At 44.6% G+C, this 22,633-nt stretch overlaps 1 protein-coding gene across 5 annotated transcripts in view; it reads right to left on the minus strand.

The window, feature by feature from the left end:
• Positions 1–22,633, minus strand: part of LOC129025077 (cAMP-dependent protein kinase catalytic subunit PRKX-like) — a 306,342-nt gene that overhangs the window by 85,528 nt on the left and 198,181 nt on the right. For all 5 annotated transcript variants that reach the window (XM_063660078.1, XM_063660080.1, XM_063660076.1 and 2 more), the window contains one exon: positions 11,991–12,254. In XM_063660078.1, coding sequence (XP_063516148.1) covers positions 11,991–12,254 — 264 coding nt within the window. The remainder of the gene's footprint in view (positions 1–11,990; positions 12,255–22,633) is intronic.

Below are 22,633 nucleotides of genomic sequence, written 5' to 3' on the forward strand. Positions count from 1 at the left end.
AACAAACCTGCAAGTGTACCCCTGAACATAAAAGTTTTTTAAATAAATAAATAAAATTAAGTAAAAAGAAAATCCTTTATCAAAAAAAAAAAAAAAAGTGGCAGTGAAAAGAATAATTCAAGAACTCACTTAGGCCGGGCATGGTGGTTCACACCTATAATCCCAGCACTTTGCGAAACCAAGGTGGGCAGATTACTTGAGGCCAGGAGTTTGAGACCAGCCTGGCCAACATGGCGAAACCCCATCTCTACTAAAAATACAAAATTAGCCAGGCATGGTGATGCGTGCCTATAGTCCCAGCTACTTGGGAGGCTGAGGCAGGAGAAATGTTTGAGCCCAGGAGGCGGAGGTTGCAGTGAGCCAAGAATGTGCCACTGCACTCTACACTCCAACCTGGGTGACAGAGTGAGACTCTCTCTCAAAAAAAAAAAAAAAAAAAAAAGGTGCAAGAGTTGGGTTTGAACTTGTAACTGAGACTGGATGGTTTGCAAAGCTTATATATGTTCTCTTTGGCTCTTTACACCCCCACCCCCCAAAAAAACATTTCTTGCCCCCTGGAAACCAGTGTAAAGACAGAAATGCACTTCCTCTCCTGCATGGCATTTTCCTTTAAAAGTGCCTGCTTTGTGCTCCAAAAGCAAAGGGGTGGCCTCAAGCAGGAAGCCTGTACTTCTTCCCCTAAGAAAGCTCTGGAATTAAAAAATCACTTTCTTTACACTAGACCTCGCTCTTGCTAATTGCACTCTGCAAACGGCGAGCGGCTGAACCTGCATTTTGGTTACAGAAGAATCTGCTAAATAAAGTCAGGGCAAGATAACAAGGACTGCAGCAGAAGCTGGAAGACTCATGTGCTGGAAAGGAGCTCAGTTATCAGTAACCCCAGAGAGGGGGCCCTGTCTGGGCCATACTCCATTGGCGCTCTACTGCTGGGTAGAATGTCGCTTCGGGCTTTCAGCAATTCAGACCTGTAGCACACCTGCAGGCCACATCCACCCTTCCTGCCAAGTGCTGCCCTGGTGTGTGGAGCTTGTCTGTAGACAGGCAGAAAGAAGCAACACCCTCGGAGGGAAAAAATATATAGATGCTTTGCAAAAGACCCTTCCCTCCCACCAGTCAGATCAATGAAAGAAGAAACTCTTATTTTGTAAGCTGAATGTAAAGAGAACAAAAAACAAGTTCTACAGAGTCTGGTAATATACATGTTTATCCACTCTCAAGTTCTTTGCACAATGTATCAAGCATGTGCAAAAAGCCTATTTTATACCCAGCACATCTTGCCTGAGTCCACCCTGTTTGCAGTGGTGTGGGCACGTATCTTGGCTTCAGCTCCTCAGCTTCCTGCTTGCGGGAACCCACCCAAAATGTTGTTACTGTTATCTTTCCTTCCCTTCCCCACCACACCTCCATACCCCACCTCTTTCCAGACAACAGACTTTTCCACATTAATCTGTAAGCCCTTGGGATAACAACAAACTGGCTGCCATCCAAATTTCAAATTCTGTCGGCCATCCATGAAATGAAAGTACCACAAGGTAAGGCATGGTAGTTCACACCTGTAATCCTAGTACTTTGGGAGGCTGAGGCAGGAGGACTGCTTGAGGCTAGGAGTTTCAGACCAGCTTGGACAACATAGCAAGACCACTCCTTTACAGAAAAAAAAAAGCCAGGTGTGCTGAAGTGCGCTTGTAGTCTCAGCTAGTCGGGAGGCTGAGATGGGAAGATCACTTGAGCCCAGGAGGTCAACACTGCAGGGAGCATGATAGTGTCACTGTACCCCAGCCTGGGCAACAGAGCAAGACACTGTCTCAAAAAAAAAAAAAAAAAAAAATTACTGCAGGATCTAGCAGATATAAGTCAGGAAACCAGGAAAGAAGACAAGGAGAGAAATTGAGTTCTCTTCCCACAGAAGAATGTGGAAGGGACTTACTCTCTATCTTCAGGTTAGATCTAAGTATGGAACAGGGACCACCTCGTGGTCCTGTTAAGTGCTTCTCACTCATTAGAATTAAGTCTACAAATGGAAAGTACAATGCACACTATTTTAGAAACACGCTCTCCCCTGCCTTGCCCAGCAGTTGAATCAACTCCAAGTACACCCTGGCTGCTTCAATGCAAGACGCTTCTGTCATTCTGCAAGACGAGCGACTTATTGGCCTGCTAGTTTTGTATTTCCACCTTTCTAGCCCATCCAAAGTGGCCTGAAAGTAGCTAAAAGCCTAGATCTTAGCTGATATGACGCCCACGTAGAGGCCACAGGTCATGCTACAGGCATTAGCTGCAACTTCTCCACTTACCTTTTGAAAGATGAGGCTCTTTTTGGCTCTGTGTTAGGGTAAGGACACACACCTGAGGTTGTATAAGTTTCCAGTTTCTAACTTGCCTCAGGAAGACTTCTGCCCCATTAGAGTCACTCCTTCCTGCAAAAAGCCCCAGTGCCTAGCTAGATGTACAAAGAGACATACGCTGCTATGGAGAGATGTCGACTGTGTGAATATGAGATGAGACAGCCTGAGTGTTCTGTCGAGACCACTGGTCTGGGCAGTGAATTATCCACTTCCCTGCTCCTATCTCCTTTTGCTCAACTGGCTTTTGGGTAGAAGGAAGGTGACACCTGCTGTTCCCAGTTTTCTCACTGTTCTTAGTTTCACTATGGCCGGGGGGAGGGGAGGGAGGAGGCTATGTTAACGAAGGAGAAACAGAGCTAAGGACAGGATTCTCTATAAAGTATAGATATCCAATGACTCCTGTGTTCTTAATGCGCATGCCTTCCGCCACACCTGCACTGGTTGAACTGTGCACCCCCCAAAGTCCTAAACCCTGCTATTTGTGAGTGGGACCTTATGGGCAAACAGGATCTTTGTAGCTGCAATCAAGTTAAGATGAGGTCATCCTGGCTTCGGATGTGGAATAATTGCTTAACAGGTACAGGTTCTCTTTTGGGATCATGAAAATGTTCTGGAACTAGAGAGAGGTGATGGTTGCACGACATGGTAAATGCAGTAAATGCCACTGAATTGTGCACAGCAAGATGGTTCAAACGGGCTGGGTACAGTGGCTCATGCCTATAATCTCAACGCTTTGGGAGGCCAACGTGGGAGGATCACTTGAGCCTCAGAGTTCCAGACCAGCCAAGGCAACATAGCAAGACCCTGTCTGTACAAAAATATTTAAAAATTAGCCAGTCATGGTGGCTCACACCTCTAGTTTCAAGTACTCAGGAGGCTGAGGGAGGAGGATTGCTTCAGCCCAGGAGTTGGAAGCTGCAGTGAGCCATGATCGTACCACTGCACTCCAGCCTGGCTGACACAGGAAGACCCTGTTCTGAAATATAAAAAATGTTAATAAAGATGGTTACGATGGTACATTTTAAGTGTATTTTACCACAGTAAAAAGAGAAAAAGAGGCCAGGCACGGTGGTTCATGCCTATAATCCCAACACTTTGGGAGGCCGAGGCAAGTGGATCACGAGGTCAGGAGTTCAAGACCAGCCTGGCCAAGATGGTGAAACCCTGTCTCTACTAAAAACTACAAAAATTAGCTGGGCGCGGTGGCAGGCACCTGTAATCCCAGCTATTCAGGAGGCTGAGGCAGGAGAATCACTTGAACCTGGGTGGCAGAGGTTGCAGTGAACCAAGATCGCACCACTGCACTCCAGCATGCGCAACAGAGTGAGACTCCGTCTCAAAAAAAAAAAAGAGAGACAGAGAGAAATGGATGACATCTCCAAGCTGAGTTTCAGTCCAGTCCCTCTTACGTCCTAGCAGGTGGCGTCACCAGCCTCACTTGCTGTCTCTCCTCATGGCTTTATGACATGGTGAGCGTGTCACTCAGCTAACAGGGGCATGGTGGGGCTCAGGAGAAAGGACAGCTGATGACAGCTTTCACACTTGATTACAGATACAAATGCATTTCTTCCCTTTTTATCAGAAAAGTATGAGCCAGTGTTTTGTCTGGGTTTGCTAATGCAGGAAATAGATGTTAGCTCAGTACTCATGGTGAAAATACTACATTGCCTTTTCTTATAGGATCTTGGGTTGCAATAAAGCAGCAGGGTGTGGGGTTTTTCATAAAAAGGGAAGACTTTGTCATCTTTTTTTTTATGGGGACACAATCACCGTTCCTAGAACTGTCTGATGGGGACAAACAGTTGAGAATTTCAGGCCCATGAAGGGAGAAGGTGTGTGTCTGTGAGCATGGGACAGCTTCCGATGGCCAGCCCAGGCCCTGGGAGGGGTTTCCTAGGTGACAATGGCTCCTAGACACCACTGATCAGCAGGGAGAAGGGTGCCTGTCACCAACCTCGGCACAGTAATACCCACCTCCTCGTATGAACTACAGCAAAATTAAAAGGGGCTCAAGGGAAAGTAACAACACCGACTGCAAACAGACTCGACATCTCAGGCCCTCCTTGACTTCCGTTAAATACTCAAAGAAAGAAGTTAAGGGAAAAGGTCTAAAGTAACTAGAAAGACTTTTCTGGTGTTACGAAATATATATAAAACAATTATGTATTTATAAATGTATATGTTTAAATTTGAACTTATAATCTAAACAATAAATGTGTAACACATACTAATATATAAATTTAAATTTTAAAAATATATATTTATAAAATTATATATAAAACTATGGATAATAATGTATAATTATAGCTACATATAACTTTCTAAACATATTTATACCATAATTTATGAGCACATATAATTATTTGGTAGCCATGTTTATAATTATAAAATTAAATATGTAATATTAAATATAAAATTGTATCCACTTATTAATTGTATTAAATTTTTTTAAATATAATTATGTTTAACTAAAAATTACATTATATTTATTTAATATATAATTATAATTGGAATATATTAGTATATTAATATATACATACATTATGTTATATTAGTAATTAACACATTACATTAATATCTTTATGTATTAAATTTACATATGAATATACTAAAATATTTACTATATTAAAGAGATAATTAAATATATTTAACTATATAAATTTAATGTAGGATATATTATTTATGTGTAATTAAATATTACAATTATATAGTTATTTATAATTATATACATAATTATGATTTTATATGTATGATTTTCTAATGTGGTAAAATACACACAGCATAGAATTTTCCATTTTAAGCATTTTTAATTGTATAGTTCGGTGGTGGGAAGTCCATTGACCTTGGTGTTCAACCCTCCCCACCATCAACTGCTGGAACTTCTTCATCATTCCAAACAGAAACTCCGTCCTCATTAAACAGCATCTCTCCCTTCCCTGCACCTCCCCGGCTCCTGGCACCCACCATTCTACTTTCTGTCCCTATGATTTGGAAGAATCTAGGGCCCTCCTACAAGTAGAATCACACAATATGAGACCTTTTTGGTCTGGCTTATTTCATCTAATATGTTTTCAAGGTTTATCAACGCGTAGAATATGTCAGAATTATATTCCTTTTCATGGCCAAATAATATTCCACTGCACAGACAAGAGCTCCTGGCCAATTTTAACCAGTTCACAAAGCAAATGGCCTGGCTCAGGGGTGGGCAAATATTTTCTGTAAAGAGCCAGATGGCAAATATTTTAGGCCTTGTGAATCACATGGTCTCTGTTACAAATACCCAGCTCTGCTACTGTAGCTCAAAAGCCCCCAAGATGTGACTGTGTTCCAATAAAACTTTATTAACAGACACATAGGGGGCTGGATTTAACCTATGCAAGGCTAATTTTTTTTGTTTTTGATGTTTTGTAGAGATGAGGTCTTGCTATGTTACCCAGGCTGGGTTTTTTTTTTTTTTTAAACAGTTTTGTCAGATGTGATAATGGCACTGAAGTTCTTTTTTAAAGGGAGTTATCTGTTAAAGTTGGATAAAGTGCATCTGCTTTAACTAACTCAAGAAACAAATGGGCAAAGAGAAAAAAAACAAAGTGACAAAGCTTTGATAACAATCGAAGCTGGGTGATGGGGCCATAAGGTTTCAACGTGAATTACTCTCTCTACTCGTGTGTGTGTGTGTGTGTGTGTGTGTGTGTGTGTGTGTGTAAGGGGTAAGTAGTAATTCTGAAAGACTAGGTTCAATGTTATCCCTATAAGGCTAGAAATAAAAATCCAGAGGACAGTAATCAATGTAACATCTGGGTTTACAATGCTACAACAGAGGAACTAGGAAAGAGCTGTTGCACCTGGCATGGTGGCTCACGACTACCATCCTGGCACTTTGGGAGGCCGAGGTGGGAGGATTGCTTGAGGCCAGGAGTTCAAGACTATCCTGGCCAACATAGTGGGACCCTGTCTCAAAAGAAACACAAAAAAACAAAAACAAACAAAAAGCTGTCGCAGAGAAATAAAAAACACCAAAAACAAACAAAAAAGAGCCGTTGCAGAGAAAGAAAACCATCTGTTATGGTTTAAAGACAGATGTATAAAGGTTGAGCATCTTTAATCCAAATCTGAAATCCCAAATGCTCCAAAAGTCAATACTTTTCCAGCACCGACATGAGGCTCACAGCGCAAAGGAAATGCTCACTGGAGCATCTTGGATTTCAGATTTTCAAATTAGGGATGCTCACAGGTAAGTGTAATTCAAATATTCCACAATCTGAAAAAAATCTAAAATCCAAAACAATTCTGGTCTGAAGTACTTCAGGTAAGGGATACTTGTGTTATGCATTTGAATTATAAAATCAAATTAAACACATCAGTATTTTATTTTGACCATTTCATAAAACCAGAAATAATTCTAGTTTGCCACCAAATCTTTTAGGGGAGCTATCTAGATAACATAAAGTGTGTGCGCAAAATATTTAAAATACAAACGTAATATTGCTGTTAGAAAACAAGAGGCTGGTGAACGCAAGTCACAAAAGAACACCATCTGAACATACTGACAACCTAGGAAAGTCAGAAATCAAGTCACCAAGAGCAGTGGTTTAAAACAAGTAGGGTACAAGTCATTCAGTTAACAGGGTTGCTAGGGGAGGGGAGGGGAGGGGAGGGGTAGAGGAGGGGAGGGGAGGGGAGGGTAGAGGAGGGGAGGGGAGGGGAGGGTAGAGGAGGGGAGGGGAGGGAAGGGGAAAGAATGGGAGGGGAGGGAAGGGGAAGGAATGGGAGGGGAGGGGAGGAAGGAAGGGAGGGAGGGGAGGGAGAGGAAGGGAGGAAGGAAGGGAGGGAGGGAGGGAGGGAGGAAGAAAGGAAGGGAGGGAGAGGCTGAGTACCATAGCTCCCGCCTGTAATCCCAAAACTTTGGGAGGCCAAGGTTGGAGGACTGCTTCAGTTTAGGAGTTCAAGACCAGCCCCGGCAACATAGTGAAACCCTGTCTCTACAAAAAATCAAAAAATTAGCCAGGCAGGGTGTGCAAGCCTGTAGTCGCAGCTACTTGGGAGGCTGAGAGACAGGGGGATTGCTTGAGCCTGGGAGTTCGAGGCTGCGGTGAGCCACGGTTGCACTACTGCACGCCAGCCTGGGTGACAGAGTGAGACCCTGTCTCAAAAAAGAAACAAAAAACAAAGAAAGAAATTCATGTAGTGAGTAGATTACATTACAACACGCTTAAGTATGTTTTTACCCCATGCTATAAGAGAAAAATGGCCGGGTGCGGTGGCTCACGCCTGTAATCCCAGCACTTTGGGAGGCTGAGGCGGGCGGATCATGAGGTCAGGAGATCGAGACCATCCTGGCTAACACGGTGAAACCCCGTCTCTACTAAAAATACAAAAGATTAGCCGGGCGTGGTGGCGGGCGTCTGTAGTCCCAGCTACTCGGGAGGCTGAGGCAGGAGAATGGCATGAACCTGGGAGGCAGAGCTTGCAGTGAGCCGAGATCGCGCCACTGCACTCCAGCCTGGGCGACAGAATGAGACTCCTCTCCAAAAAAAAAAAAGAGAGAAAAATGAGAAACAGACTTCTTTCTGGGATATGTTCAAAAATGTTATTCAAGGCCGGGTGCGGTGGCTCACGCCTGTAATCCCAATGCTTTGGAAGGTCGAGGCAGGTGGATCACTTGAGGCCAGCTGTTCAAGACCAGCCTAGGCAACATGGTGAAACCAGGTCTCTACTAAAAGTACGAAAATTAGCCAGGTATGGTGGTACATGCCTGTAATCCCAGCTACTTGGGAGGCTGAAATGGGAGGATCGCTTGAGCCCAGGAGGCCAAGGTTGCAGTGAGCCAAGATCCCACCACTGCACTCCAGCCTGAGTGACACAGTAAGACCCTGTCTTAAAAAAAAAAAAAAAAGAAAAAAGGTTATTCAAGATGAGGCCTCCCTGTTTAGTTCCATCTGTTCTGTAGTGGTCCACGATACAGTGGTGAATTTAAGTTTTATTCAAAAGGCACATGTATTGTTTGAATCCTGAATCAGAGGCAGGGCCATGTATCTGCCCCCATGAACACAACTTCCCTGGGGCCGGGCCAGAAGAGAGATGCTTCGTTACATTGATGGTCCAAAAAAAAAGCAGAAAAAAGCACCCACAAAAAAAAAAGTTTCCAGAAGCTACACTACCCATACAGAGGAAGATGCAGTTCTTTGCAAAAGCAATCTATCAAGATGGTAATGAGGCATTTTCTAAGATTTTCACATGTTCATTAAGTAAAATAATTGCTGCATGTTATATACTAAACCATCTTCGTCCATTTAAATAGACATCATGAATTAACTGGACAGTAACATGGTTTGTCAAACTTATAAACAAGTGAATATATGAAATATTTTATCTCTGTTTTCTTTGAATTCGACTTGCAAATAAAATGACTTTAAAAGAATTTACTAATATACCGTGTGCTGCCAAAAGAGGGCAGCACAGATGCTATAAATCAATATTTTAAAAAATCCTGCATCTTTCCTACTCCATGTAAAATGCACCTAATTTCCATGTGCCTTATTTTTGGAAATGTAGTACGAGAAATACTATAGGGGAAAATCAGATTGAATTTAAATGCATCATAAAATTTTCCTAGGAGAGCCCTTTTCTAAAAGCTGCCAGAGAAGAGAGTCATTTAGTGTAAAACTGCCCCCACATCAAGTTTCCCAAAATGCAGACGGTTTTACAATGTTAGGAGTATAATTAGCGTAATTATCACCTTACCCAACCCCACCACATCAAAGAATATGGAAATATAAGATGTATTTTCTAGGCTTGTCTGACCAAGACAGAAGCCAATAGCCATGTGCAATCCTGGGTATTTGAAATGTAGCTTGTCTACCAAGGAACTGATGTCATTATCTAATCCTACTTTAATTAATTTAATCTAATTGAAAAACTGACACTCAGTGTAGTTACCAAAAATCTTTCTGAGTATTTTTCAGCAGCTTGGGCGTGTGAATTTACTTTTTATGACTGTTGATTTTATGAATGTAAATTAAAGATCCATTGGGAACTAAGCTATGAGGACGCTGAGGCATAAGAACCATACAACGGACTTCAAGGACTTGGGGGAAAGGGTGGGAGGTGGGTGAGAGATAAAAGACTACATACTGGGACCGGGTGTGGTGGTTCACACCTGTAATCCTAGCACTTTGGGATGGTGAGGCGGGCGGATCACAAGGTCAGGAGATCGAGACCATCCTGGCTAACACAGTGAAACCCCGTCTCTACTAAAAATACAAAAAATTAGCCAGGTGTGGTGGCGGGCGCCTGTAGTCCCAGCTACTTCAGAGGCTGAGGCAGGAGGATGGCGTGAACTCGGGAGGTGGAGCTTGCAGTGAGCTGAGATCGTGCCACTATACTCCAGCCTGGGAGACAGAGCCAGACTCCCTCTCAAAAAAAAAAAAAAAAAAAAAAAGTTACCCAGGTGTGGTGGCGGGCACCTGTAATCCCAGCTACTTGGGAGGCTGAGGCAGGAGAATCACTTGAATCTGGGCGGTGGAGGTTGCAGTGAGCCGAGATTGTGCCACTGCACTCCAGCCTGGACGACAGAGCCAGACTTCGTCTCAAAAAAGACAAAAAAACAAACAAAAAAAGATAACTGTTTTCTCCTCAATGGAGTATGTGTGTGTACGGAAACATATCTATATATAATTGTTCCAGGCTGAAATGTGTCCCTTAAACCTTATATGCTGCAGTCCTAACCCCCAGAACTTCAGAATGTGACTATATGGGAAAGGGCATCTTTAAAGAGATCATTAAGGTAAAACGAGGTCACTAGGATGGGTCCTGATCCAAGAGGACTGGTGTCCTCATAAGAAGAGGAGATGAGGATACAGACATGCAGAGAGGGACAATCCTGTGAGGACACAGGGAGAAGACAGCATCTCCAAGCCAAGGAGAGAGACTTCAGGAGGAACCAGCCCCGCCCACACCTGGATCTCAGAGCTTAGCCTCCATGACAGTGACAGGAAAAGGTCTATTCTTAAAAATGCCCAGTGTGTGGTCTTTTGTCACGACAGACTGGTTAAATGAATCCAATCATGGAAAAAAAATACATACACATGTATTATAAGCTGAATGTGTGTGCCCCCCCCCCCCAAATTCCTATGTTGAAATCATCATCCCCAAAGTGATAGGATTAGGAGGTGGGGCCTTTGGGAGGTGATGAGGTCACGAAGGTGGAGTCTCATGAATGGGATGAGTGCCCTTACAAAAGGGGCCCCAGAGAGCCCCCTCGCCCCTTCCACCATGTGAGGACACAGCGAGAAGGCACCGTCTACGAACCAGGAAGCTGGTTCCCTCCAGGTACAGAATCTGTCGCACCTTGATCTCAGACTTCCAGCCTCCAGAGCTGTGAGCCATGAATGTCTGCTGTTGAGGCTGCCCAGTCTATGAGTGTGTGTTAGTGCAGCCCGCACTGGCTGAGACAACATGTGATGGTCCGTTTCATGTGTTGATGGGCCGTGGGGTGCCCAGATGTTTGTTCAAACATTGTTTTGGGGTGTGTCTGTGAGTGTGTTTCCAGAAAAGAAACATATATCATACATATGATATAGGTATACTATATATACTATATACTATATATATTATATAGTATATTATATATAGTATGTGTAATATATAATATGTATAATATATACTATATAGAGTATAGTGATATGTATGATATTGTATGATATAGGTATGCTATGTAATATATAATATATAGTATACCTATATGATACTATATCATAGTCATAGTATACTATATAATATATAATATATAATATACATATATAATACTATATCATATGTACATAAAATATACTACACATTATATAAAATAATATAGTATTAGATCTATTTCTATTTAATATACATATACAGTGGAAATACATATATATAATAGAAATATAGATACCAGAAAAAAATAACTGCACGTGTGTGTGAGCAGGTGTGTGTGGAATATTCAATGTGGTGGGTTTTTTTTGAGACAGGATCTTGCTCTTTCACCCAGGCTGGAGCGCAGTGGTGTGATCACAGCTCACTGCAGCCTCAACTTCTGGGGCTCAAATGATCCTCCAACCTCAGCCTCCCAAGTAGCTGGGACTACAGGGATCCACCATCATAATCAACTTTTTTTTAAATATATATATCTCTGTAGAGACGGGGTCTCACTAGGTTGTCCAGAGTGGTCTCAAACTCCTGGGCTCAAATGATTCTCCCACCTCGGCACCCCAAAGTGCTGGGATTACAGGTGTGAGCCACAGCACCTGGCATTTAATTGTAAAAGATATTGTATCCTATTCGGTGCACATCTATTTTACAGTCAGGGCAATTCAAACTTGGATATGACTCATTTCCTCATCATTTCGGATCAATAGTGGAAATGTGGTGTTCTGATTTCCTCCACGGTGCCAGTGAGGCACACTGACTTCCTGCCCACCGGCTCTTTGCCAGCAATGGCAGCCCACCTAAAACGAGCTGTGGGTCAACCTGGCTCTCTCATCCCTGGTTGCAAGTGTCTCCCACACATGAGAGTTAAACTCTGGTTCCCAATCTTTCCCTGCCTGACCCACAACTACCGCCACCTTTCTCATTGCCAAGCAGCACAGATCCCATCGGAGTTCACGTTCCTCTTACCTGTCTACCAGCTTCTTGGCGAACCCGAAGTCCGTGAGTTTGATGTGGCCATCCCTATCCAGCAGGATGTTCTCCGGCTTCAAATCCCTGTAGACGATCTCCTTGGAGTGCAGGTACTCGATGGCACAGATGATCTCCGCAGAGTAGAAGAGCCCCGTGGTGCTGGAGAAACGCCCCCGGTTGCGCAGGTAGCTGAAGAGCTCGCCACCCGGCACGTACTCCATGAGCATGTAGAGGAAGCGCTCGTCATGCCACGTCCAGAACCTGCGGGGACAGACAGCACATGCTCAGGGCCCCGCCAGGGCAGGGCAGGGGGTACGCCATCAGCTAGGTGTCAGCACACGCTCAGGGCCCCGCCAGGGCAGGGCAGGGCAGGGCAGGGCAGCGGGGACACCGTCAGCTAGGTGTCAGCACACGCTCAGGGCCCCATCAGGGCAGGGCAGGGGGTACGCCGTCAGCTAGGTGTTGGGGTACAGATGCAGCTAGATGCCAAAATGTGTGTACAGACAGACAGTAATAGCTGGGGACAGATGTCGGGACATGGAGCACACAGATATCAGCACATGGGTAAAGACGGATGTTAATATATGGATACAGATAGGTGTTCGAATGCACATACACACAGACGTTACGATGTGCTTAGAGACAGATGTTAGGATATGGGCGTACATCGGGGCTGATACATGGGTGTAAACAGTGTTACCATATGGTATTATATATGGATATAGATATATGTTAGCATATAGGTGTAGAAAGATGTTAACATGTAGTTATAGATAGATGTTAGGATATGGGTGTAGACAGATATTACAATATGGATATAGATAAGTGTTGGAACACAGGTGTAGACAGATGTTAATATGTAGGTATAGAGAGATGTTAGGATACGGGTGTAGATGGATGTAGACAGGTATTAATATATGGGTGTAGATGGATGTAGACAGGTGTTAGTATATGGGTGCAGATGGATATTAGATTATGGGTGTAGACAAGTGTTAATGTATGGGCGTAGACAAATAAAATACAGATAGATAAATGTTGGAATATAGGTGTAGACAGATGTTAATATGTAGGTACAGATGTTAGGATATGGATGTAGGCAGGCATTAGAATATGGATAGAGATCAATGTTACAATATAGGTGAAGACAGATGATATCTATACGTATAGATGTTACAATATGGGTGTAGATGGATGTCAGGATACGGGTGTAGACAGAGGTTAATATATGGACATAAATGTTAGAATACGGGCGTAGAGAGATGTTAACATATAGGAAGAGACAGATGTTACAATATGGGTGTAGATGGATAGTAGGATATGGGTGTAGAGAGATGTTAATATACACGTAAAGACAGATGTTAGAATATGAACGTAGATAAATATTAACAGAGGTATAGAGAGATGTTAGGATATGGGTGTAGACGTGTAGACCGGTGTTGCTCTGTGGGTGCAGACAGATATTAGGATATGGGTGGAGGTAGATGTTAATATGTAGCTGTAGATAGATGCTCATATATGTGATAGATGCTAAGGTGTGAATACAGACAGATGTTAGGATATGCGTGTGTATAGATGTGACTCTATAGGGATAGACAGGTGCTGAGGTCTGCATATAGAAAGGTGTAATTCATCAGTATAGGTACATGCTATGACGTGTGTAGATGTTAAGAGGTGTATAATCAGATACTGGGATAAGCATATAGATGGATATTAAAGTACAAGTTCCATAGATGTTACATAGATGTTGTCTTAGTCCATTCTGGCTGCTATCACAAAAATACCATATACTAAGGGGCCTTACAAATAAGAAAAATGTATTCCCCTCAGTTCTGGAGGCTGGAAGTCTGAGGTCGGGGTGCCCGCTGATGAACTGCGTGGTAAGGGCCCATTCCTGAGGGAAGGGCCCTTCTCGCTGTGTCCTCCCATGGACCAAGGGGAAACAGGCTCCCTCAGGCCCCTTCACCGAGGGCACTGGTCCTGTTCAGCGGCTTCACCGTCACGATCTAATCGCTTTCCCCAAAGCTCCACCTTTTAATTCCATACTTTTGGGGGTTACTGTCTCAATATATGAATTTGGAAGGGACGTATTCAGACAACAGCAGATGTTAAGATATGTGTATCCTGGGACATGGGTAAAAGCTCTCATTGTCTTGGGATGAATGAATAGTAAATATCATGGTCTCATAATAAACCAGCCAACAGTATGCTATGGGCTGAACTGTGTCCTCCCAATATCCACATGTTGAAGTCCAAACCCTCAGGGCCTCAGAATGTGACTGTATTTGGAGACAGGGCATGTAAACAGGTGATTACGGTAAAATATGGTCACTAGAATGGGCCCTATTCCAACAGGACCGGAGTCCTAAGAAGAGGAGATGAGGACACAGGCACACACAGAGGGACGACCACGTGAGGACACAGGGAGAAGACGGCGTCTACAAGCCAAGGAGAGACGGCTCAGGAGGCACCAGCCCTGTTAACACGTTCTTCTCAAAATTCTAGCCTCAAGAATTATAAAACAATAAATCAGTGTTGTTTAATCCACACCATCTATGCTACTTTGTTATGGCAGCACTAACTAACTAACCTACAACACACACATCTTCAGAGATCACACCTGATTCAGTAACCTGGAACTATCATTAAGCCTGAGAATTAACAATAAACTAGCAGACTGCATCCCAAACCTGCTAGGAAAAGGTAGCCCTTTTAAAAAGCCCCAGATGAAGTATTTCAAAGCACTTGCTTGTGGGAGCTTGCCTGAGGTGCTTCTCCTTACAAAGGTGTTGATTAATGGAAGAAAACGCAGCAATGAGAGATTGAGGAAGGTGGGGGTAGGGATGAAAGAAGGAACAGAAGATACTGAGGTGCGTCTGTGCATTCAACATCTCAGCACAAGTTACAAATACAGTTTGGAGAGATACGCACTGATAATGAAAGAACGTTTTCACCTAAAGATGGGACGGGTGGGGTATGAGGCAAGATTTCGAACTAAGGGCTTTGGGATTTTTGTTTGTTTTCCTGACAGAGTTTTGCTCTTGTTGCCCAGGCTGGAGTGCAACGGTGCAATCTCGGCTCACTGCAACCTCTGCCTCCTGGGTGCAAGTGATTCTCCCACCTCAGCCTCCCAAGCAGTTGGGATTATAGGCGCCCACCACCACGCCCAGCTAATTTTTGTATTTTTAGTAGAGATGGGGCTTCACCATGTTGGCCAGGCTGGTCTCGAACTCCTGACCTCAGGCGATCCACCCGCCTCGGCCTCCAAAAGTGCTGGGATTACAGGCATGAGCCACCGTGCCCGGTCTGTTTGTTTTTGAAACCGGTTCTTATTCTGTCTGCCAGGCTGGAGTGCAGTGGTGCAGTCAAGGCTCATGTAGCCTCAACTTCCTGGGCTGGAGCAATCCTCCCACCTCAGCCTCCCAAGTAGCTAGGACTACAGGTGCATGCCACCATGCCTGGCTAATTTTTATTACTGTTATTTGTAGAGACAGGGTCTCACTGTGTTGTCCAGGCTGGTCTTGAACTCCAGGGCTCCAGCAATCCTCCCGCCTCGTCCTCCCAAAGTGCTGGGATTACAAACGTCAGCCACCGTACCTGACCTGGGCTTTGTTTTTGGAGAGGACTCAGAAGACACCAGCATGCCCGTGTTCCCATGAGCAAATGGGCCTTCACCAGTAGAAGACACCCAGTAGAATCAGGAGCATAAAGGTCTTCAACCATGACCAGGACCCGTGCCAGTTTGTCTCATCTGATCATGATGCTATCACAGATGCTCCCCCGCAAGCTCATTCCAATGAGCTGCACCCCGCTGGTGTACAAAGAAAACAAAACGAGGCCCAGGAAACCTTCCCTGAGGACAGGGAAGGATGCTCAACATGGACCGGATGGTCTTGTCTGCTAGCACAGGCCATTCCACCAAAACAATGTAGAATGAAGGCAAGGACGTGGGAGACAGCTTGCAATGACACAGAGATTAATGCTAAGACAAATTATAGGCTGGGCACGGCGGCTCAATGCCTGTCATTGCAGCACTTTGGGAAGCCGAGGCAGGAGGATCACCTGAGGCCAGGTGTTTGAAAGCAGCATGAGCAACACAGCAAGATCCCGTCTCTACAATAAAAGAATCAGCCAGGCATGGTGGCGTCCCAGCAATTCGGGAGGCTGAGGTGGGAAGATCATTTGAGCCCAGGAATTGGAGGCTGCAGTGAGCTATGATCACAACATCACTATACTCCAACCTGGGTGACACAGCAAGACCCCATTTCTAAAAGGAAAAAAAAAATAGACACGTTACTGTGAATTTTAAATGAACATTTATTTGACTAATCACAATGTTTCTATGTATTAGCAAAAATATGGGCCTCTTATAAAAAAGGCTCTTACCTAATGCACTTTTAAATTTGCAGATTCTGCAATGATGCTGAAGTTGGGGGACTAATGACCCACAAATACAGGTTGCAGGAATGCCTTCCTCTCTCCACCTTGCTGCTGGATTCCTGCCCCTTAGCAGCTGGGTGGCTGAAGGGAGCTCAGGAAGCTCAGGGTTAGAAATTTCTTTTGTTTTTTTTTTCCTTCAGTTACTGAAGCCTAAGCACCTGTGTCCCACCTCTCCATTCACTTCTTACAACTCAGCAAGTTCAAAATGTGTGGTCTTGAGGCATAAAGGGAAGCAGGGAGAGTATATGAGGAAGGAGAAGTATTTTGTTGGAGTGGTGTTTTTTTGTTTTTTTTGTTTTTTTTTTTTGAGACAGTCTTGCTCTGTCACCCAGGCTTGGAGTGCAATGGCACAATCTTGGCTCACTGCAACCTCTGCCTCCCGAGTTCAAGTGATTCTCCCGCCTCAGCCTCCCGAGTAGCTGGGATTACAGGTGCATGCCACCATGACTGCCTACTTTTGGTATGTAGTGGCTGTTTTCCAGAGCAATCTGTTGGAGTTCTAAAAGACCCACCACATACCCACATTCCTTAAATCTTATCGCTGACATCTCGAGTCATTTTCTCCTAGCTAAATGCCCTATTTTTCTGCTTTGCACCATTATTGATTGGGCAAGAGTGTTCCTCTCAGTAATATTTCGTGATTAAGTGCATGGTATCTCAAATGCATGACAGTCAAACTGTACTTTTGTGGATAAGCTTAGAAGACAACCATGATTTCACTGTTCTGGTGGGGAAATATTTTCCAAGGTCCAAATACTATCGTACTAGTGAACTTTTACAATCAAATTCTGTGTCAGCTGGTGACTTTCTAAATTTCTTCAGGGCGCAAGGTGGAAGGAAAATTTAACTACAACTGAACAGCCAAGGTGTGATACTGAACATTTGGGGGTAACACTGAGCTCTTGAAAATACCATAAATGGTCAAAGCAATAGCAAGACCACTGTCTACAACTGTTAATTTGGTTGAAGAGAATATACGTGACTCTATTTCCCTATGGCTGAAATATGTAAGAAAAGATGGATGCACGCCTACACACACACACACACACACACACACTCTCTCTCTCTCTCTCTCTCTCTGTCTCTATCAGTTAGTTTGCAACACATTCTTTGGATATATCCTGTATCCTCCCCCATCTACCCCACTCTGGGATAATAATCTGCACACATCCTCTTAAGAATAATGCATCACCTTGTCACAATGTAGCAGCAGGTCACCCTTCAGGAGCATCAGAGATAATTAACCGTGGTGGGAGATTAGAAGGATTTGGGTAGGTTAGAAGCAAGGAATGACAGAACTTTGAGGATTACACAGGCATGTAGAATATGCAAGCCCTGACAATACAAAGATCTCAGGTTCGGTCACCTGGCTTGCAGGGGAAGTTGCAATTTCAACCATGGGTAGGATGATCTGTAGAGGAAGAGAGTTAGGGCTTTGTATCAAATGAGAAGAGGAGGGAAGGGAAGAGGAAAGGAGGGGAGGGGAGAAGAGGTGGGGTGAGGAGGAGGGAAAGCAGGGGAGAAAAAGTTACTGCGTGAGTAGGGAAAACTACTGAGATGTGTAAGGTTGTATGAAAATACATCTGTTCCACAAGTGTCTCAGTAAAATCAACATCAACAAACCACAAGGCTTAATAAAGTCACCTAATCAGTATATATGAAATGGACACATCATTTTTACCTATACACTAATGCGGGATCACCCTTCAGCATCTTTAAGAAGTAACAGTTTACAAAGAGAGTTAGCAAGTAAAAACATATTCCTTTAAGAAAAAGAAAAATCTAGATAACTGGGATTCTCTTGCCCTTCCCCAAATCAATAAGATTAAGTAAATATTATAAGAAAAAAGAAGTTCTCTGACACATCCTTCCTTCAAATCTTTTAGCAGTAAGACTTTGCAGGCGAGTGTGGTGGCTCACACCTGTAATCCCAGCACTTTGGGAGACTGAGGCAGGAGGATCACTTGAGACCAAGAGTTTGAGACTAGCCTGGGCAAAATAGGGAGACTCTGTCTCTGCAAAAAATAAAAAGATTAGCCAGGTGTGGTTGTGCAGGCCTGTAGTCCCAGGTACTTAAGAGGCTGAGGCAGGAGGACAGCCTGAGCCCAGGAGTTGAAGCTATGACTGAACCTCTGCACTCCAGCCTCAGTGACAGAGCCAGACCCTATCTGGAAAAAAAAAAAAAAAGACTTTGCTTATGTGGACAGAATTTGTACAGAGCTGGGTATCACTAAAGATAAGGAACAAAATGTTGAAAGAAATACTGACTTTACTATCTCCAAAAAACATTTACAAAACTTAAGTCATCGTGTGCAGGGGCTGTGGGATAGGACGAGTTTAGTGACCACAGGTGATTTCAAATCTGAGTTTAGAAAATTAGAAACCAATGCATCGGTTCAATGATTCCAGTTAACTGCTGGACTCTGCCCCTGACATCAAGTCTATAAAAGTTCAAAAGCAATAGAAGATAAGAGGGTTTATCACAACGGATATGAGAAGCATGTTCAAGATCTAACACTTACTGTACGTACTAGCATCAGGAATCAATGAATTCGTCAACACGTTAATCAATAACTCACCAGCCACATTCTTTATTGGTTTCCAGATGTTTTGGACAAGGGCCCCTTATGTGCCAAGTAATGTTCTCAGTACATAGTATCAGGAACGGCAGATCTTGTGACTGTCATGAGCTTTGCAGGCTTGATGGGGAACAGACATTACATAGTAAACTTGGAAGGATGGCTGGAGGGGGTCTTGCAAGACCAGGTAGAAGGTGGGGACAGGGAGGCAGGGGGCATCTCTGTCCCCACAGCTGAAGGCCAAAGGAAGATTGGGGAGGGACATAAAAGAAAGCTGGAGGCCAGGTGCGGTGGCTCACGTCTGTAATTCCGGCACTTTGCGGGGCCAAGGTGGCAGATCGCTTGAGCCCAGGAGCTCAAGACCAGCCTAGGCAACAAAGCAAGATCACGTCTCTACAAAAAATTTAAAATTAGGGCCGGGCACGGTGGCTCATGCCTGTAATCCCAGCACTTTGGGAGGCCGAGGTAGGTGGATCACGAGGTCAGGAGATCGAGACCATCCTGGCTAACATGGTGAAACCCTGTCTCTACTAAAAATACAAAGTATTAGCCGGGTGTGGTGGTGGGTGCCTGTAGTCCCAGCTACTTGGGAGGCTGAGGCAGGAGAATGGCATGAACCTGGGAGGTGGAGCTTGCAGTGAGCCGAGATCACACCACTACACTCCAGCCTGGGGGACAGAGCGAGACTCCGTCTCCAAAAAAAAGAAAAAAAAATTAAAAATTAGGTGGGTATGGTGATGTGCACCTGTACTCCTATCTACTTGAGAGACAGAGGTAGCAGAATCACTTGTGCCCAGGAGTTCAAGATCAGCCTGGGCAACACAGCAAGACCCCCAAAATTTAAAAATTAGCCAGGCTTGGTGGTGCAGGCCTATAGTCCCAGCTACCTGGGAGGCTGAGGTGGGAGGATAACTTGGGCCCAGGAGAATGAGGCTGCAGTGAACTATGATGGCACCACTGCACTCCATCTTGGGCAACAGAGAAAGGTCCTGTCTTAAAAAAAAAAAAAAAATTAGAGATGGGGTCTCACTAAGATGCCCAGGTTGGTCTCAAACTCCTGGCCTCAAGCAATCCTCTCACCTCAGCCTCTGACAGTGCTGAGATTACAGGCATGAGCCACCACGCCCTGCCTATTTTTACATCAGAAAGGTTTGGGCTGATACAGCAGGAAGGGGTGAGTTCAGCAGAGATCGGAGATCAATGGAGAGAAGGGGAGGGAATCTAGATAAGCTATGGTGGCTTCTGTGAAGACATCATTGATGTGGATGGGCTCTGGAGATGTGTTTTAGAATTGGAAAGGGGCAAGGCATGGTGGTGTGCACCTATAATCCTAGCTACTTAGGAGGCTGAGGCAGGAGAATCACTTGAAATTACGAGTTTGAGACCAGCCTGAGCAACACAGTGAGATCCTGTCCCTACCAAAAAAAAAAAAAAAATTCAATTAGCTGGACATAGTGGTGCGCACTTGTGGTCCCAGCTACTTGGGAGGCTGAGGTGGGAGGATCTCTTGAGCCCAGGACGTCAAGGATGCAGTGAGCCATGATTGCACCATTGCACTCCAGTCTGGATGAGAGAGCAAGACCACATCTCTTAAAAAAAAAAAAAAAAACTTAAAAGGGCAGGACTCAGGATTACAGTGAATGCAGAGTCAAAGAAAAGGAATACAAAATGGTTCCTGGGTGAGCCCCAAGAGCTGGAAGGACCACTTATGAAATGGGGAAGTGCAAATGAGGAACTGATTAGGGCTGAGGGGCAAGGAGGAAGAGCAGGAACTCATTTTTGGTGAGAGGCATCTGAGCAGAAGGCTCAGAGAGTGCTCAAGTGGGCGCACACGTGTAGCTTGGCAGGCTGAAGGCATGGGCTGGCAGCAGCGCTTGGGAATCTTGAGACCAGCAAGACAGCGAATGCAAATACAGAGCAAGAGGAATGAGAGGGCAGAGGGGCTCCTGTTTCCCACTGTGGGGTCCAAGGAAACGTCACCAGGAAGTGCATGCCCACAGGCACACAGCCTTGCACCTAGGGTCACATCCACCCTCCTATCCTCTGCAAGTCTGCTTTGCACAGCTGAGCTCCTCTCGAGGAGAAGTGAGGTCACCTTCCCTGCTGCGTGCACTGGAAGACCTCCTCCGCACCAGCAGCGCATCCGTGGCCCCTTTCCTCCACTTCCACACCAACATCTGTTGTTTTCTTACTTTTCTGTTTTTTTGCCTAGATAGGGTCTCACTCTGTTGTTGCACAGGCTCCTGGAGTGCAGTGGTGCAACCATAGATCACTGCAACCTTCAACTCCTGAGCTCCAGCAAGTCTCCCACCTCAGCCTCCTGAAGAACTGTGACTATAGGCATGCAATACCATCCCTCACTATTTCTTCGAGTTTTTGTAGAAACAGGGTCTCCCTATATTGCCCAGGCTGGTCTAAAACTCCTGGGCTCAAGCGATCCTCCTGCCTGGGTCTCTCAAAGTGCTGGGATTATAGGCGTGGGCCACCATGCCTGGATTTTTTTGAGTTTTTATATCAGCCATTCCAATAGATGACTGGATACAGAAAATTTAGTACATAAAAGCCACAGAAAATGTAGTATATTGACACTGCCATAAAAAATAAAATCATGTCTTTTGCAACGACAGGGATGGAACTGGAAACCACTATCCTAAGTAAAATAACTGAGACACAGAAAGTCAAATACCGCATAGTCTCACTCAAAAGTGGGAGCTCAACAGTGGGTCCACATGGACACAGAAATGGAAATAACAGATACGGGGACTCCCAAAAGGGGAAGGCTAGGAAGGGGTTGAGGGCTGAGAAATTACCTATCGGGTACAATGTTCACTATTCGGGTAAGGGGTACACTAGAAGCCCAAAGCTCACCATAACATGATACATCCATGTACCAAACCTCCACGTGTATCCCTGAATGTCTAAAAATTAACAACACAATAATAATACAACTTCTCCTCCTCAAAATACCCCAGAGGGATCTCCAAGAAAACAAGAGACAAAAATGATGCATACTCTAGTGGCATCAGGCCAAAACTGCATGGGGCACACGCGCGTGTGTGTGTGCATGCATATATGTGTGCATGCATGTGTGTGTGCACGTGCACATGTGTGTGCTTGTGTGTGTGCGTGCTTGTGTGTGTGCATTTGTGTGAGGGGGCTTTTTTAACACAAAGAAAAGTACAGAAGGATCCATACCAGGCTGTGAAATACTTACCTGGCAATGAGGGAGGGTGAGTGGAAGAAAGGAAAACTTGAGGCAACCCTCAAAAAAAAAATACATAACTAAAAACACCGCACAGGCGCCCTGTATCAGTGGGAAAGGCATCTAATTATAATACTAAAAATGTATTCGAGGGGCCAGGCATGGTGGCTCACGCCTGTAATCCCAGCACTTTGGGAGGCCCAGGCAGGTAGATCACCTGAGGTCAGGAATTCCAGATCAGCCCAGTCAACAAGGTGAGAACCCATATTTACTAAAAATACAAAATTAGCTGGGGGTGGTGGTGCATGCCTGTAATCCCAGCTACTCAGGAGGCTGAGGTGGAAGAATCGCTTGAACCCAGGAGGCAGAGGTTGCAGTGACCCAAGATCACACCACTGCACTCCAGCCGGGGTGACAGAGCG

The sequence above is a fragment of the Pongo pygmaeus genome, chromosome X, assembly GCF_028885625.2.
Source record: "Pongo pygmaeus isolate AG05252 chromosome X, NHGRI_mPonPyg2-v2.0_pri, whole genome shotgun sequence".
Lineage (NCBI taxonomy): Eukaryota > Metazoa > Chordata > Mammalia > Primates > Hominidae > Pongo > Pongo pygmaeus.